At 30.1% G+C, this 16,371-nt stretch overlaps 1 protein-coding gene across 1 annotated transcript; it reads right to left on the bottom strand.

Annotated features, from left to right (window-relative positions):
• Nucleotides 1-5,005: 5,005 nt before the first annotated feature.
• LOC106307703 (pinin-like) lies at nucleotides 5,006-7,350 on the bottom strand. Its single transcript, XM_013744729.1, has 3 exons — nucleotides 6,995-7,350; nucleotides 6,237-6,315; nucleotides 5,006-5,673 (listed from the first exon to the last, which is right to left on the bottom strand). The coding sequence occupies exons 1-3, from the start codon at nucleotides 6,998-7,000 to the stop codon at nucleotides 5,216-5,218; spliced, it is 543 nt and encodes a 180-aa protein (XP_013600183.1). The 5' UTR covers nucleotides 7,001-7,350; the 3' UTR covers nucleotides 5,006-5,215.
• Between the last annotated feature and the right edge of the window lie 9,021 nt (nucleotides 7,351-16,371).

Below are 16,371 nucleotides of genomic sequence, written 5' to 3' on the forward strand. Positions count from 1 at the left end.
GTAGAGTCTAGTATCTTGGTAGTTAGCTTTAATTGGGTTGTGATGCAAGTAATCTATTATTACAAGTTTTCAAATTTTTGAAACTTAGAACCTTTAATTGGTTCTATCATTGGAAGGTTTAAAACTAAACAAGTATCTAAACTTTTTAATTTGATTATTTTCAATTAAAAATTTGTTTTAGAACTCTAAGACCATATCTATTGTTGGAGATGGTCTAACATTTAGAAATAAAGAAAAAATCAAAAATATGACAAACTTGTTTTATTACATAGTTGCATCCTGCACTGACAAATGATGATGGTCAAAAAGATTTGAAATATTTTTTGTGTCCGTTTCTCTGAAGAATAGATATTTATTACGGCTAGTCCACTGATTTAAGCAGTAAAAAGTTTTATAAAATTAATTGTTAAAATAGTAGGGCGACGTCTATTACCATAAAAGATATTTTAGCATACATAATGTATAATGTGGTTAGAAATTTTTTTAACAACATTAAAGAGTGTAAAATTAAATATATAGAGCACTTACCGAATAACTAAATTTCGCAGGGGTTGTTAACCTTCAAATTGTGATAAAAATCAAAAATAAGAAAATCTTGATTTATGGAATAACTGCATCCTAAAGTGACATAAGATTAAGGTCAAAGAAGTTTAAAATCTTTATTGGGCCATTTTCACTAGAGAATAGAGATTTCATGGTAGTTCACTGATTTAGACAATATATGAAGTTTTATTAAATTAATAGTTAAAAAAATTAAAGCCAATACTCATGTACCATGAAAAAGATTATATAATACATTAATAAAAATTTATAATGTGGTTAGAAATTTTTAAACAACACTAAACAGAGAAAACTTCATTATATAAAACATTTACAGAAAATCAAATTTTGTATGAGTGTTAACCTTCAGATTTTGAGAAAAATTTGAAAATTATGACAATATTGTTTTATTGCATAATTGCATCATGCACTGGCATAGGATGATTGTCAAAAAGGTTTGAAATTTTTTTCGTGTCCGTTTCTCTAGAAAATATATTTATAATGGTTAGTCCAACGATTTAAGCAGTATATAGATTTTTATTAAATTAATTGTTAAAAAAATTGGGGTGATGTCTATGTACCATGAAAGAGATTTAGAATACATTATTGCAAATGTAGAATGTAGCTAGAAAATTTTAAGCAACACTAAATAGTGTAAACATAAATATAAAGAACACTTACCGAAAAACTTATTTTCGTAGGAGTTAACCTTCAGATTTTGAGAAAAATCAAAATATGAAAATCTTGTTTTACTGTTTAGTTGCATCCTTCACTGGCATAGGAATATTTTCAAAGAAGTTTGGAATTTTTTGTATTTGTTTCTCCAGAGAATAGATATTTCATAGTGGTTAATCCATTGATTTAGACAATATATGAAATTTTATTTAATTAACTTTTAAAATTTGAGATAATACTAATGTACAACGAAAGAGAGTTTAGAATACATTAGCTTATTAGGTCAGTCGATATCTTCTTTGTCTTTCATGGTCTTCTTGGTGGCATTTTGAATGACTTATGCACCGACAATATCCTACATTTTTGTTTCTTGTCTTTCACTATGACATTTCATTTATTTTAATTTATTTGTCTTAGATTTTTGGGAGCATGGGCTTAAACCACTTCATATATTTATCATAAGAGATCGGTTCGATTTGGATTAAAAAGCATGTAATTTTTTAAAGAAATATCAAATTGTATTGCATATAGTGTAGAATTTTAAGCAAATATAACTCATCTATTTGTATAGCTTATTTGAAGTACTAATTTTGTAAATTTAAGATTTTTTCATAATGTTTAAAGGAAGTTAAGTAAAATGACACATATTTATTGTGTTATTACTATAATAGTTCATATTTGAAGAAATTATTATAATGCTTTCTCATCGAAATTGCATTTTACGTAGTTATAACAAAAACTGAATTATAAAGTGCCCTTAGGAAATTAACATTTTCCTATTAATAATTTTCAATGGCATTCTTGTGAATAATAAAAAAAGGGCAAGGTTTTTATATTTTTTTGTTTAGAAATGTTTTAGTATAGTAATTACAAAAGCGTATGAGTTAGTATAGTAATTATATGTATGATTTGAGTTACTAAAAGAAAATTCTCTTTTTAATATTTTTTTAGATTTTTAATGCAAAAACCTTTAGCTAAGTTTGGTTAGGGTAAAAAATTTTAAGCTATAGATTACAGATAACTCTAGGTTTTTTATTAGTGTTGTAGATAGAAAGTCTAATTTCTTAAATAAAATGGAATAGTTTTAAGATTTTTTACGTTAAATACTTAACTAAAGTCTTTTTAGGTTAAATATTTAATTTAAGATTTTTTATTAGTGTTGTAGATAGAAAGTCTAATTTCTTAAATAAAGTGGAATAGTTTTAAGATTTTTTACATTAAATACTTAACTAAAGTCTTTTTACATTAAACTTAGTTAGGGGTTTTATTGTTAAGCAACCCACACAGTTTCTTAGACAGTTATTATTATAAAATTACAGAAGAGTTGTACCGAAAGATTTGACTAATTTGGATTAGACTCATAAACAGATCAAAGTCTCCGGCCCATGAAAGCAAAACCCGTTCATCAAAGTAGAAGTTTTCATAAACTTTTTCAATCATGTCGTCACAGCTGCTTTAACTACTATAAAAAAAAAAGCTATCATGTTTTCCATTTAATATCACTCTACAATGGAAACCTCTGATGCTGCTTCAGATTTCAGATTTCAAATCTTTCAGTACAAGAGTTGTACAAACATTTGTAGAAGAGGTGGACAAACATTTCAAAAAGCACTTTGGATGCGCTTTTCAGCAGGGAAGATATCATTAAAAATGTTGTTAAAGTGAGTCTCAATACATCTATTTCAGATAACGGTGGCTACGCAAAGTCATGGTTTTGGGTATAACTTTTGAAAAGTCTGCCAAACTATCTCTAGTCATTTCAAAACAGTCTGAAAGAAATTGCTGCCACAACTCTTCAGCTGTCTTTATCCCACAGTTCAAGGAGGATATGCTTCAAACCATTGGTCATATCTGGAGAGAGTTCACTCCATTCCGCTGGTAGAATTATCAAACTCTATAATCTCCATATACTATTGCGCCTGAGTGGTTTGAAGCATGAGTCATTATATCAAGAGTTTGATGTGGCCAAGACGCATGAGTCATTATATCAAAATTCTCTCTTAATTTATTTTCTCAAGAAATTTTATATTATCTAACCAGTTTGTAATATTTTGGACTTTTGCATTTTAAGACAATTTATTATCAGATGATGTTTATGTGGTGAAATAGCCTTATTAATGATACTAGTTAAGATTGTTATGTCTAATTTGATCTTTGATCCAGTATAGGGGTTAGTTATTCTAATTTTACAATCTTATTTGGTTAATATTTCTATGTTAATTAAAGTGAGGGAATAGGCTTGTTAGTTTAATATTCCCTCTGTTTCTAAATAATGCATGTTTTAGATTTTTTCACAAATATTAAGAAAAATTTAATATTCAACTATCAATGCATTAATTTTTAAAATTATAACAACTTTCCATAAATTTAAACCAATAGCAATTCAACAAATCCAAAATTGTCAATTAACATATCTAGAAGTTTACAATTCATTATTGAAAATACATAAAAAAATCTAAAACATTAATCTTTTATAAACAAGTAAAAAGTGGTAGAAGATACATTATTTAGAAAGAGATGGAGTACTAGTTTCTTTATTCTACTATGGAATATTCCAATATCCACAGTGAATGTAAAAAGATGGAGTTATTCTTTAGTTTTCAGTAACTTTAGCCTTTTGATTAATTTACCAATAGAGCCGCCCGACTAATTTTGTAATATTTAGCTAACAATTTTGGTAATTAATTAGTTTCAGTGGGGGCGGCTGCCCCCTTCCTGCCCAACATAGATCTGCCCCTGCTAGTATTGAATGGTATAGTATCCTAGTGGTGCTGGTGCGTACTATTTGTTCTGTTGTGAGGTTTTTAACTTGTGTATGTAATAAATGAAATATTATCTATTGAAAATATATATTATAATTGGGATTATGTATTAGTTGGGGGAGTTTGATATGTACGTAATGGAGGATTAGTTAAGCTTTTATTTTTTGAAGACCTGGATTAGTTAAGCTAATTATTCGATTTTTCTAGAACCATATTTTGTTGTTCGCCCCATACGTCACACATGCATGCCACCATGCCTATCTTTTCTCAATAATCATTAAATGTACTAAATGTTGAACATTCTATTACGGATAATATATAACTAGTTATGTATGTTTTTTTTGACAAAACTAGTTATGTATGTTAACTGAATTCTTTTTAAAATATAATTTCCCTTGGCCAATATATGGTGGGTGGTGAAAACATGGAGAACACTCTCAAGATCAAGCCCGTCTTAGCAACTATATCGACAAGCTGGTTCGGAAATTTTCGCCGCTCTGGAAATGGACGATTTGACGAATTCTTGCGATTTGGTTTGCAAATAGATAAGAAGATCTACAAGTTATGTTTTTAGTCTAAGTTAGAAATCTCATTTTAAACAAAGTTGCATCTTTTGAAAAAACGTTTTTTCGAGTTGAATAAATTTAACACACTCAAAAAAATACTTTCAACTTTTTGTTTGATTAAAGAGTTTTCCATGAATTAATAAAATTGAGAAAGTGTACAAGGGATCAAATAAGAACCACATAAACTAAGATATACACAAAATTCCAGCATGAACTATTTTTATGAAAAAGGTTTCGAGTGCGCCAACATTGAACAAGCTATTAGCTTAAAGTCCAGCAGTCAAAATACCCCCCAAGAAATCGAAGCCGGTTTGTTGCATTTTGTCTTTCACCGAAAACAGCTACAAGAAAAGATTAAATTACTAACGCATATATATATACTAGTTTACACCATCTTATGTACAAAAGTTCCCTTCAAATTCCAAACAAACAAATAAAAATTCTAGTACTATCGACGATATATATACTCAAAACATATCATCAAAATCGGTTTAAACAAATGAACTCGCCCCGCATTATCAAGGAAAAAAAGAACATATCCCATCTAATCCAAATGATATATCTTAGACGACTAAGATATATGCTCTGGTTCTTATTCTTATTCCTCATCATAGATCTGTCCATCTCTTTCACATTTTTCGAGTTATATTATATTATTATACATGTTTTTTTTCAACATATAACGCAAGCGTTAGGGTTCTCTTCCATGCTTGGGGCGTAGTAATAAGTTGTTAAATGAGGATTATATGCTTTATATGCCTTCACAAGCTCCAACACATGATCTGGTGGTGGCGGTTGTGGCTGAGGCTGTGGCTGCGGTTGTGGTTGATCTTTCTTCTCTCCTTCCTTCTTATCACTGCCTTCTTTCTTTTCTTCTTCTTTCTTTGGCGCTTCTCCTTCCTTTTTCCCTTCTTCCTTTGGAGCTTCCCCTTCTTTCTTCGGCTGCTCGCCACCACCTTCCTTCTTTGGCTCTTCCTTCTTCTCCTTTTCTGGCTCTTTGGCAGGTCCCACTAGTATGATATCAGTCATCGGCCAATACTTTCTTAGCTTACTTACTACATTTATTGGATCCACGGTTCCGATCACGGTTAGTTTCTTCTCCTTCATATCCATTGCAATCGAATCGATTCCTATGAAAATAAAAACAAGAAATTCAAAGTTGTAATTCTTCCTCTTATAGACACGTAAGTTTTTTCCCTATTGATATATAAGTAACCGCATTTTTGACAAAATAACAATAAGGAAAGTAAAACACTGTTATTAAACATACAGAAAAATCTTTGACTTCATCTTTTTAATCTAGTTTGATGGGCACGTATTTCAAAGAAGCTATAGTGGCCCTAGATATGATTTGATTCCAAAGAAAACAGACAATGAATTTCACAAATAAACAATAATTGAAATATCGTGCAACTTTTTTACCGTACCATCACTGTTCCAAAAGAGAGACACCACTGTCAGAACAGCTCGTGATTGATGAAAATAAAATTTTAAACAATTTTTTTCTCTTGTTTATCTACGTGTGTGCCCCCACCAAACAAATCAGAAACAAACCGGAACAAGTGGACCGGAAACCCATGGTTAATTAGTTGGTCTAGTTACATGGAAGTGAGAACTATATAGAGAACCGTAATGTGTACCCTTAAGAATTTATTTTCTGAGAAAAAATGATTGATGAAGATGGATTGATTACCTGGGAGAGTAGAAACTGTTTTAAGGGCCTTGTGTTTTGCCTTATCATCATCATGCAGATCCAACTTTAACACAATTTTCTGAAATTGTCACAAAAAGACAAAACAATTTGTGTGGGAGTCAGTGAAATAAATAGTTAAAGCCTTGAGGGCATAAAGATTAAGTAATCTTCTTTTATTTAAATCATGCTGTAACTAAAAAGCATTGAATCACCAAGAACAATACAGAGTCAAAAAGGAACAAACATGAGATTTGAAGTTTTAAAGAATATGTATGAAGAAAAAAAAACTAGTGATGAGTGGTGAGCATACACACACATAGGGACATGCATGTGTATGTGTGTGAACATAATAGAGAAACAGACTTTTGCAAAAGCAGAGCATGCTCATCATTCATTTTATTATGGATTTTATTTGATTTATTTTTCTGTAATTAATAGCAACTTAGCAAACTAGACAGATAACCAAGGATAAAATAATAAGATTAGTGGTAATTTGGAGGTAGTTCTTTTATAATCTCCAGAAGAAGCAGATCACATGTAAAAATGATACACACATATGTACGGCGAGAAAGAAGAAGGAATCAAGTAAAGCAAAAAAGGAATATATATTTATACAGTAAATAGCGAATAACAGAGAAAAGCTTTGTTACTTTAAGATTTCAAGATGAAACAAGGAATCTAAACTCATTATTCTCTCATAGATATTCGAATCCTATGAATCAAATCTTGCCCATATGCGTCGAGAGAGAGGGATGTACCTTCATTGCAGAGAGGGAGAGAGATGCGAAAGAAGATTGTCTATGAGATTTAAGAGAGAAAACTGAGAATGAAATAATTAGAAACTTTTGAAGAAACGATAAGAGAGATTGGACACTCTGATCGTTTTTATTTTAAAAAAAGCTTAAATACTGACAAATAGTGGAGATTAAGAGAGAAAGAAAGATGCATGCAGAGAGAGTCTCTCAACTATAATGAATGAATGGTACGAGAGGGACGGATAGATCTCGTTCTTTGTTTTATCATTCATGCGCGTGAGATAAGGTAAGGCGCATGTTGTGATTACGTCTGCAAGTGCTACCCAGCGTCATCTTACTTTCCATCCTTTGTTGTTTGGTCTGTGTTGTTTCCTTTTTTCTGACCCCTTGAAATCCATCTCTCACCTTATCCACGTCATTTTTCTTTTTATACCGATTCCTAACTCGAATTTAAATATATATTGCTACGATTCCATATTTTTTTGTCTTTTGGGACGAGAATAAGTTTGTCTTTTTATAAAAATGGTACCGAGAGACAAATTTCAAGATTTGTTTCTAATAAGGCTATTTGTTTGTATTTTCAGCTTGTTTTAAACTATATTTTGGGTTTCTTGGTAAAATGCAAGGAAGAAGAAGGAAAACAACTTTTATTAACAATGTATATTTCACTCAAATTGTCAGAATTCCTTTTGAGTTTATGTATTACAATTATATGATTGATTTTTTTCTTTCTTAGGTTTTATATATTCGTAGTGGTCTAATAATAATTGAGTCTTCACTATACAACCATCAGTTTCCCAATCCCACACGAATTTGATTCCCTAAATAGACTAATAAATATTCTCACAGCCAAAAATATAATATAATAAAATAATATAAATACGTGTGTAGTGGAAAACAGCTGCAAATTCCACGTATTTGCCACGTATATTAATTGATCTTCTCATTTTTAATATTTTACGTCCACGAAATATATACAGGTAGAGGTTTTTATGTTTTTTATAAAATTCTAACAAAAAAATTGCATTGGATTGGGTTTAGGTTGCGCGTTTGCACACGCAGTGTCTGCGAATGAAGAACGAGACGTGATGAGATTTGTGGTTTGGGCCACATAGAGTGGAATGTGGGCCCTGCTACTCTGATGTTTTAGACAATTTTGTCACAAATCTATATATTACTTTAAAAAAGGCGGCTTCTATTCAAGTGACTCTAAATTCAACATCCCGTCGGTTCTTCCTTCTTCGGCATTTTATTTGGACCGTTATTATTTTATTAGTAAACACAATTTGACTGACGTACATTGGCCAATTGTTATTATTTTATGGCAAACTTTATACAAAAATACTTTGCTGAGCAAACTAATATGGTGCTTTGATGGTTTGAATAGTTTAGTTATCAGCCGCTGTAATGGGTTTGTTTGTTTTTGACATTAACATCACGTATACCACGTTAAAACTATCTCGTTAGGTTTTAGTTTACTCCCTCAAAATCCCTTTTGACAACATTAGATAAGGGAGAATAAAGATTTATTAACTAAATATTAAAAAAAGAAACAACGATCTTAACTCGATAACATAGTTGTAGACTATAGACGTATAAACAAATCATATCGTCAGTTAATTAACGCTGTCTATGTATTGTTATAATCCTGCGTCAGCGTAAAACATGATTACGAATTAAATGTTGATTAAAATCTACGAAATGTATTAGTTGAATTCAACCGAGACTAACTAGGAGAATCTAAAATACGGTCAAAATCATACATTCATACTGCATGATGCAATCAAGTGAAGCAAAAATCAACTAGGTGAACTTCCGACACGGATCTTGAGTTACGGGCATCCACATGAACTACAACTCTTTTCAATTAAAAGTAAAACGCAATTAATGTTATACTAATCTTTGTGATATCAATACTATTAAAACATGAAGCCCTTTTTTGAGGTGCTATCATGTTTCAACAATATTTACAAGATTCTGTCATTGAATTATTTTCAGCTATGATTTTAATTAAATTATGTATTTTTTGAATTTCTTGTTACTTAAACACTCGCATCTTATTTAATTATAACATAATTAATGTTGCTTATCTTCTTATACTATAAAGAAGAAGCCAATTATCTTCTCCTCTTGCCACCTAAGAAAATAGTGAAAGGAGGTTGCGCCACGTGTCACGTACACTGATCCGCAACATTTCATTTATTTGGTCGACATATGGGCTTCGATGTGGGCCAACCACTTACGTTATTTTTGAGACGATGAGGTCCAATTCACAAACACAAAAAGCCTAATGTAATCTCTTCTCCTTCTCCAATGATGGTTGTCTACTCGAATACCTTCTCTGGCTTTGCCATAACTGAAACATAACGCTTTTCTATGCCATTGAAACAATATTATTAAGATTCACCATTAACTCTTTCATTCAAGCTCTCATGATTTAGTTACCTCTTACCTAACTTCGATCGCTAATCCCTAATTTTTTCAACTATAAATATGGATTCAGAAAACTGAGAATCTCACTGCTTCACCTAATACAACCCTTCTGCTTCTGTACGCAAACGCTCAGCAACAATGGTTTCAGCCCATATATATGATTTGAAGTCCGATCGTGTGGAGCACGGAACGTTAAGAAAGTAGGGAAGCTGATGGAACTTCACATGCTTCTGCTTGATGATAAGGTTTGACTCCTCTTTTTACATTGATTATGTAGTAAGAAGATTCGACAGATCTTTAGTGATATATGTTTTCTTCTCCTTCCCATGATTGAGGTTATGAGTTTTTGAGCTCTGCATCATGGGTTAGATAAATCTTTTGTATTTGTTTTAACTGTTTAAGAAGTTTTCAGAAGTTCATTCCACAGAATCTATAATTTTCTACCGATTTTGCATGTAAAGTAACTTGCAAAATCTTAGCTTCCTTTGTTCTCTATTTATCTTTAATGTTTGATTGATATGTTCGCAGATCAGCCCCTGCAACAACAGACTCCAACATTGAAGAGATTCTCAAGAGGCTCTTGCTGCTAAAAAGACTCCTGAATAGGTGTGTAATGCTCTCAAGAATCAGCATGTTGACTTGGTCTTATTTGCTTATCCCACTCAGTTTAATCATTGGTCTTTACTCCAAAAGTTTGGAAGGTCTGTAGATTTTTTTCCCAAGTTACTGACACTTGATTACTGATGTGTTTTTTCAATGTTATCAGGATATGTGACACAGTTATATGCAAAGAACATTACTCCTACTGATAAACAAGAACTTGAAGCTCTGCAACAAGAGGTATACACAAACAAAGAACTCTCTGTGTAGCTTTTTTATTGCATAAAATAATACTAAAGCTCAATATTTGTTGCAGCAGATTTAAGCTACTTTCCTCACAGATGAAAATCTGAAAAATTCCACTTACACCACAAGATGATATGAGAGCTGGTATGAGCTAATCAAGAGGAGAAGAGAATTGGCTTCTTCTTTATAGTATAAGATATCAATCAATTACATAAGTACGTGTTGTATCATAACCAAAATAATAATTATGAACCAACCAATAAAAAATCAGCTGATGTGCTTTAAAAGTCACATTGTTTTGTTATTGAACAGTTTTTTAAAAGAAAACTAAAACATTCTACATAACAAATAATTTACAGTATAATAAAAAAATAAAAAAATAAAAATTCAACACATATTTTAGTCATTCCATCTTTCAAATATCAAATAAGTAACATCTTCTTATACTATAAAGAAGAATTTTATTCTCTTCTTGAGAGACCACGTCATTAAATCATGAAACTAGAAGGCGACGCGTGTCCCATACTTCTAAACTCATCGTTTCATTTATTTGAAAATCTATTGATGCAGGCTTTACTATTTTTTTGGGGTTTTATGTTTGGCTAAAGGTCCCAACTGGTCAGCCCGATAGGGACCAACCCTAAGAGTCTCACTCCGCAACGCCTCTGATTCATCGCTTCACCTTCTTGTTTCGTCCTTCATAACCACCGACGGTTTTCATCTTCTCTGACTCATATCACTGTATGTCAAAACTCTTATTTACTACAATAATCGTAAACCGTACAACCGTTGGACTCCCCTACGGGTTTCACCTTTGTTTTACATTTCAATATTTTGTAATTATAAAAGTCAACTATATATCATAAAAATAAAATAAAAATTGAAATAAAAATAACAAAACCGAATAATATATATATTAAAATAATTTTTAAAAATTGAAAATAAACTAAATATTATTTTTTTTCCTTAACTCCCGCCCGTATGGCAGGCCTACCCTAGTTTTACATAAAAATCGGCAATGGAATTATTTAGTATAACAAACACGATTTTCCTTAATTCAATATTTGAATCAACCAAACAAATATTCCCTATTGTCGCCGCTTAATAAGTGTTTAACGATATGAATGTATTATAGCTACTTAGACTCTAACAAAGGATGCAATTTCTTTTCCAGATCGGAGATTCTAGGGTTCTTATGGAGGACAAGGATTCACAAGACAATACTTTATTGGTGTCATAGGTATGTTTTTTTTGTAAAATTTCATTGGTATCATGTGAGGTTTGATTCGCGGATTCTACGAGACTACGAAGGTGGAAAGAATGTACAGATGGCGGTTTTCAGATTATGAGATCTAGAGATAATATGGGTATCAATGAATTGATCCTAAGGGCTGCGAAAGGTTATACAGTGGCTTATGAAGTATGATTTGTCTTTTACAGATCGGGAATGTTCTTATAGATGAGTGGTATGGATTGCTGAATGTGTTGTTCTTGAAGTCCGGTTTATGAAGCTCACTTAGTTTTGTTTGTGTTGCTTCAAATGTTTGATCTTTATAGGTTGGTCAGAAAATAGGCTATACGAGTCCTGGGAAAACAACCTTGCTATTTCGTTTGTGTTGATGAAGGTATGGTACTCACCTGCCATTGAAAATAGGTCGCTGGTGTTTCCTGACACGGTAGAAATCGACTCCACCAGCGAAGTAGAACACAGCCGCTTCCTAAGACTAAAGGTACGTACATGCTTTCACTCTTCTTCCTCTCATCGATTAGTCAAAGCCATCTACGTTTAGTTTGATTTTGTCCATTTATACGTCAAGGTGAAAGCTTTTTGTGAAAGGTATTAAGGACACCTTTAAAGTTTGTAGCTTGGTATATCCTTTGGCTGAGTCTGGGTGTGAGCAATCAAGAATTGTGCTTTAGTAGCTATTGGTAGGTTAAAACGTAGGTCTTAGACCTGAAGATGTGTTTACATGTAGTTCTTGGCTTGGATGAAACGTTAATGTGTGCATATGAGACCTCTAGACTTTAGACAATATTTTATGACATGACATACTATTTTTATAGAACATTAATGAAGATAAAGTATTTGATTATAAACGTAACCAAAAAATTTAGAACAATGATATATTTACTTCAGTATCAATGATTAAAATAATTATAAATTTTATTATTTAAATTTATAATCACAAAACTATACTCTACACCATAAATCATAAACAAATCAAATAGTGTACAATTTTAAAAATTAAATACGGTGGGTCACGCTTAATATACCAAAAATAGTGTATTGTATATATTAGTAGATTTCATTCCGAAATATTAGCAACATGCATTTTTATGTGGTCTAAAGTGAACTATTTTAAGCTTTTTTAAAAAAATTATTATTGAAACTACTAGCAACAACGCCTATAACATTGTGCGAACATATATTCATACAACCTTATAATAACCAAGTTTTATATTTGTACTATTGTAAAGTCTTTAATATGCCTTACTCTTATACTTATTTTAGAAATTATTATATCATACTTCTTAACAACTTTATAGCATATTAAACATCTCCATTATTAACTGATGTTTAAACAATGGATTTAACAATTTTTTACCATCATTTATAAATTAATAGAAAAGAAACATAGTCCCCAAAAAATACAATAAGTATTTTATTAAATAAAAGATGACATTGTTTTGAATTACTAATTATAATACAGTCCAGAATGTAGTTTGTATTGGAATTTCTTTCACAATTTCAAACACTAAATATATTTAAAATGTATTTTTTGACGTAAAAACCATATTCTACCCTTTTTATAAATTTAATATCAATAGTTAAACCTTCACATGGTGAAATATTTTCTGTGAAAATCAAACAAGATTTCTACTATGAAAATCACAAGCTTACAAAATATAAAACCATTCAAAAGAATATACTATAGTTTCGAGTAAAACATTAGAGATTATTTTATGAGATGAAAATGTACATGTGTATTTTCTTATAATCTCACATATATTAGTATACATTCAGATATATAAAGTTTTTTCAACCAAAATCTACCGTGTTTGCATATATTCAAGGGTGGTAATGTTTTTTTTTACATTAGAACATTAGGCAAGGATGGTTCCCGCTCGAGAATGGAAGATCATTAGTTTTTTCTAAGTACATATAAATATTATATAGTGACTATATTTCTCTGTCAAAATAATATAGTGATTATATTTGCGTAATTATATATACATTGTTTATATTGTCAACAAAAAACATGCTTATTAGAAAAATATCAGTCTCGACGTGCGGATCAAAATATAGAACTAAAATATTTAAAAGTTATCCTAACTTCCCAATAGAATTGAATCAACTAAATATTTTTATCTGAAATATTTAAATTTAGCCAAGTTATCTAATATTTTATCCAAAATATGATTTTCACCCGAATTATTCAAAATTATTTAAAAACCAGGAACCAAACCGAAACCCAATTTAACTCAAAATTTTATCAGCTTCTTAACTATGTTATCTGAACCAAATTGAAAAACAAAACAACCAAACTGAAACCAAACCCAAATTCATAAATAAAAATGGTTCTTATATTAAACAAAAAAAAAACAAAAACCACAACCAAACTCGAAGTAAAAAACCAGTGTTTTGAAATCCAATCCAGAATTAAACCAGATAATTTATCGGGTCACCGAGTTATTGGATCAACAAGGTTAACTAATTAATTAATTGTTTATATAATAATATATTAGCTATTGAAAAATATATAAAACATTTTATGTTTCTAAAAACATTTAGAAAAATACTTAACCTTCGTTTTCTTTATTTTTCTATTTTTATTTCAGATACAAAATATCAAAAAAAAATGTAGACTATTTAACAATTTTTGTATCAATTTAAGAATCGTGACATATAATAAAAAAATATATCAAGACTTAATATCATATTAAAATGTCTACCGTGAATAATTAAATTAAACCTTGAATCAAAAATAAGCTGAAATTAAAACATAAAATTATAATAGCTTATCGACAAGGTAAATAAACTAATATCAAATTTCATCAACTAATTTTTTAATAGATTCATAATTGTCATGGTCTTACCATCTTTTTTTATTTTTTTAAGCTAAAAAATCTAACTTTTTAATTAGAATACAAAACAGATTCTAATAATATAATTGAAATAATATAAGAGAAAAATAAGTAAAAATTACGTAGTGGTTCAACCGGTAGCCGGATTCCGGATTTTATCGATTTTACCGTTTTTTAAATAATGGGTTTTTTCAAAAATCCAAATCAGATTACAAACCGGTCATCGAGTTTACCGATTCAATCGCGGATCCGGCGGAGTTTCAAAATACTGCTGAAAACCAAAAAACATTATGGAGCGGAATCAAAAATTATGTCTGGTCTAATCGTATTGAGAACATAAAAACGGTTTAATAAATTTGTTAACAAAAAGATAATCCCGCGCTTTCAAAATCTAGTTACTTTATTATGACTAAGTTCGCATGCCTAATTGGATGGTGAAATGAAACGCCCCCAATCTTTTCGGTGTTACAAAAAGAGGAGGAAAAAACATTATAGCCGGCCTATCCAAAGCTGGTCCGATTTATCCGACAAGATCTTAGATCAAACGGTGTCAATTCTTCCAATGGTAGAGCTTCAATGGCTCACAAATGTTCTTTCTCTAATCATAGAAAAGTACGTCTAGGGAGAATATAATGGCTATGATTAAAAGTAGCTGGGTACGGTCAATGACCAAGATGAGTAAAATGATACTTATTGCTTTATCACTATATATTAGTTTTGAAAAAATATGAACGTGATCTGCTTTTGAAAGATGACAAAACTATATCCATAACTTTTGGCAAATGAATCATCACATACATAATTTAAGCTGCAGTTAGTATTTTTGGTGCAGTGCACAAACCTACTTTATTAAAAATTTTGCTATTCTAAAACACCTTGTATGTTGTAAACTAGTCGGTGTTGGCCACACACACCTATATGTATATATCGACAAATTTTAAACTCTTATTATTAAAATAAAAATGTTAATGGCCCATACCATTTCATTACAAAATATTACTATTTGATCAGCAGTTAACTGAAATTTGTGAATCGTACTTTGTTATACAGTATATCTCTAATCATACGACACCGCTAACTACACTATTTACATAATTACATTACTAAACACAGCAACCAGACCCTACACATTTTTTTAATATTTTGTTCTAGCATCATTCATTATTGATTATTAAGATGCATGGATCGTAGCAGCTAATAAGATTTATTGCGGCCCAAATCAGAACTTATTAAGCTCAAAATTAGGACTCTGCAGAAGTTGTGGCCCAGTTACCATCCTATTTATCTCTTTTATTAAGATAAAATCATGATCAAACATTTTTTTTTTGTAAATTTTTAAATTAAATACACATTTTTATTATACAGAAAAATTCATTCTTCTAATTATTCCTCTAGTTATGAAAAACAACATCATACTATCAAATGTGTTTTTAAACAACGCAATAATTAATTTATTCTTTCTTCTTGTCTTGGTACTCGACCTGGCAAAGTCTTAACTAAACTCTGAAAGCCTAAAAAAACGAACTTTATATCCAAACAATATAAAAAATTAAGTCCTATCATTTTAATTATTTTTTATTTATCCTCTGTTAAATTATTTGATTCAAAACCTTAAAATAATTATAACTGTCTTAAATCTTATTTTTTAATAATTTTTATTTATCTTCTTTTAAAATTTTAACTTGTTCTTATTCTTAAGAACATATAACTGTGCAAGATCATGCTTGATTTAAATTGGCATTAGATAGTTGTATACAAATAAAATGTTATAATCAATAAATTAACCTCAAATAAGTTTTACAATTAAAAATTTAATCAAACAAATTACGTATATTTTATTAAAACTTCCCAATAAAATGAGTTGAAATAATTAAAATATAATTAAATAATAATTTTAAATAATTTTCCTGTTTAATATAGTTACATGGTTTTCAAATACAATAAAATAAAAATATTAAAATATTACTTATAAAAGAAAAAACTGTCACACGTGGCGAGGAGACTGTATAGTTATC

Source organism: Brassica oleracea, chromosome C8 (genome assembly GCF_000695525.1).
Source record: "Brassica oleracea var. oleracea cultivar TO1000 chromosome C8, BOL, whole genome shotgun sequence".
Classification (NCBI taxonomy): Eukaryota; Viridiplantae; Streptophyta; class Magnoliopsida; order Brassicales; family Brassicaceae; genus Brassica; species Brassica oleracea.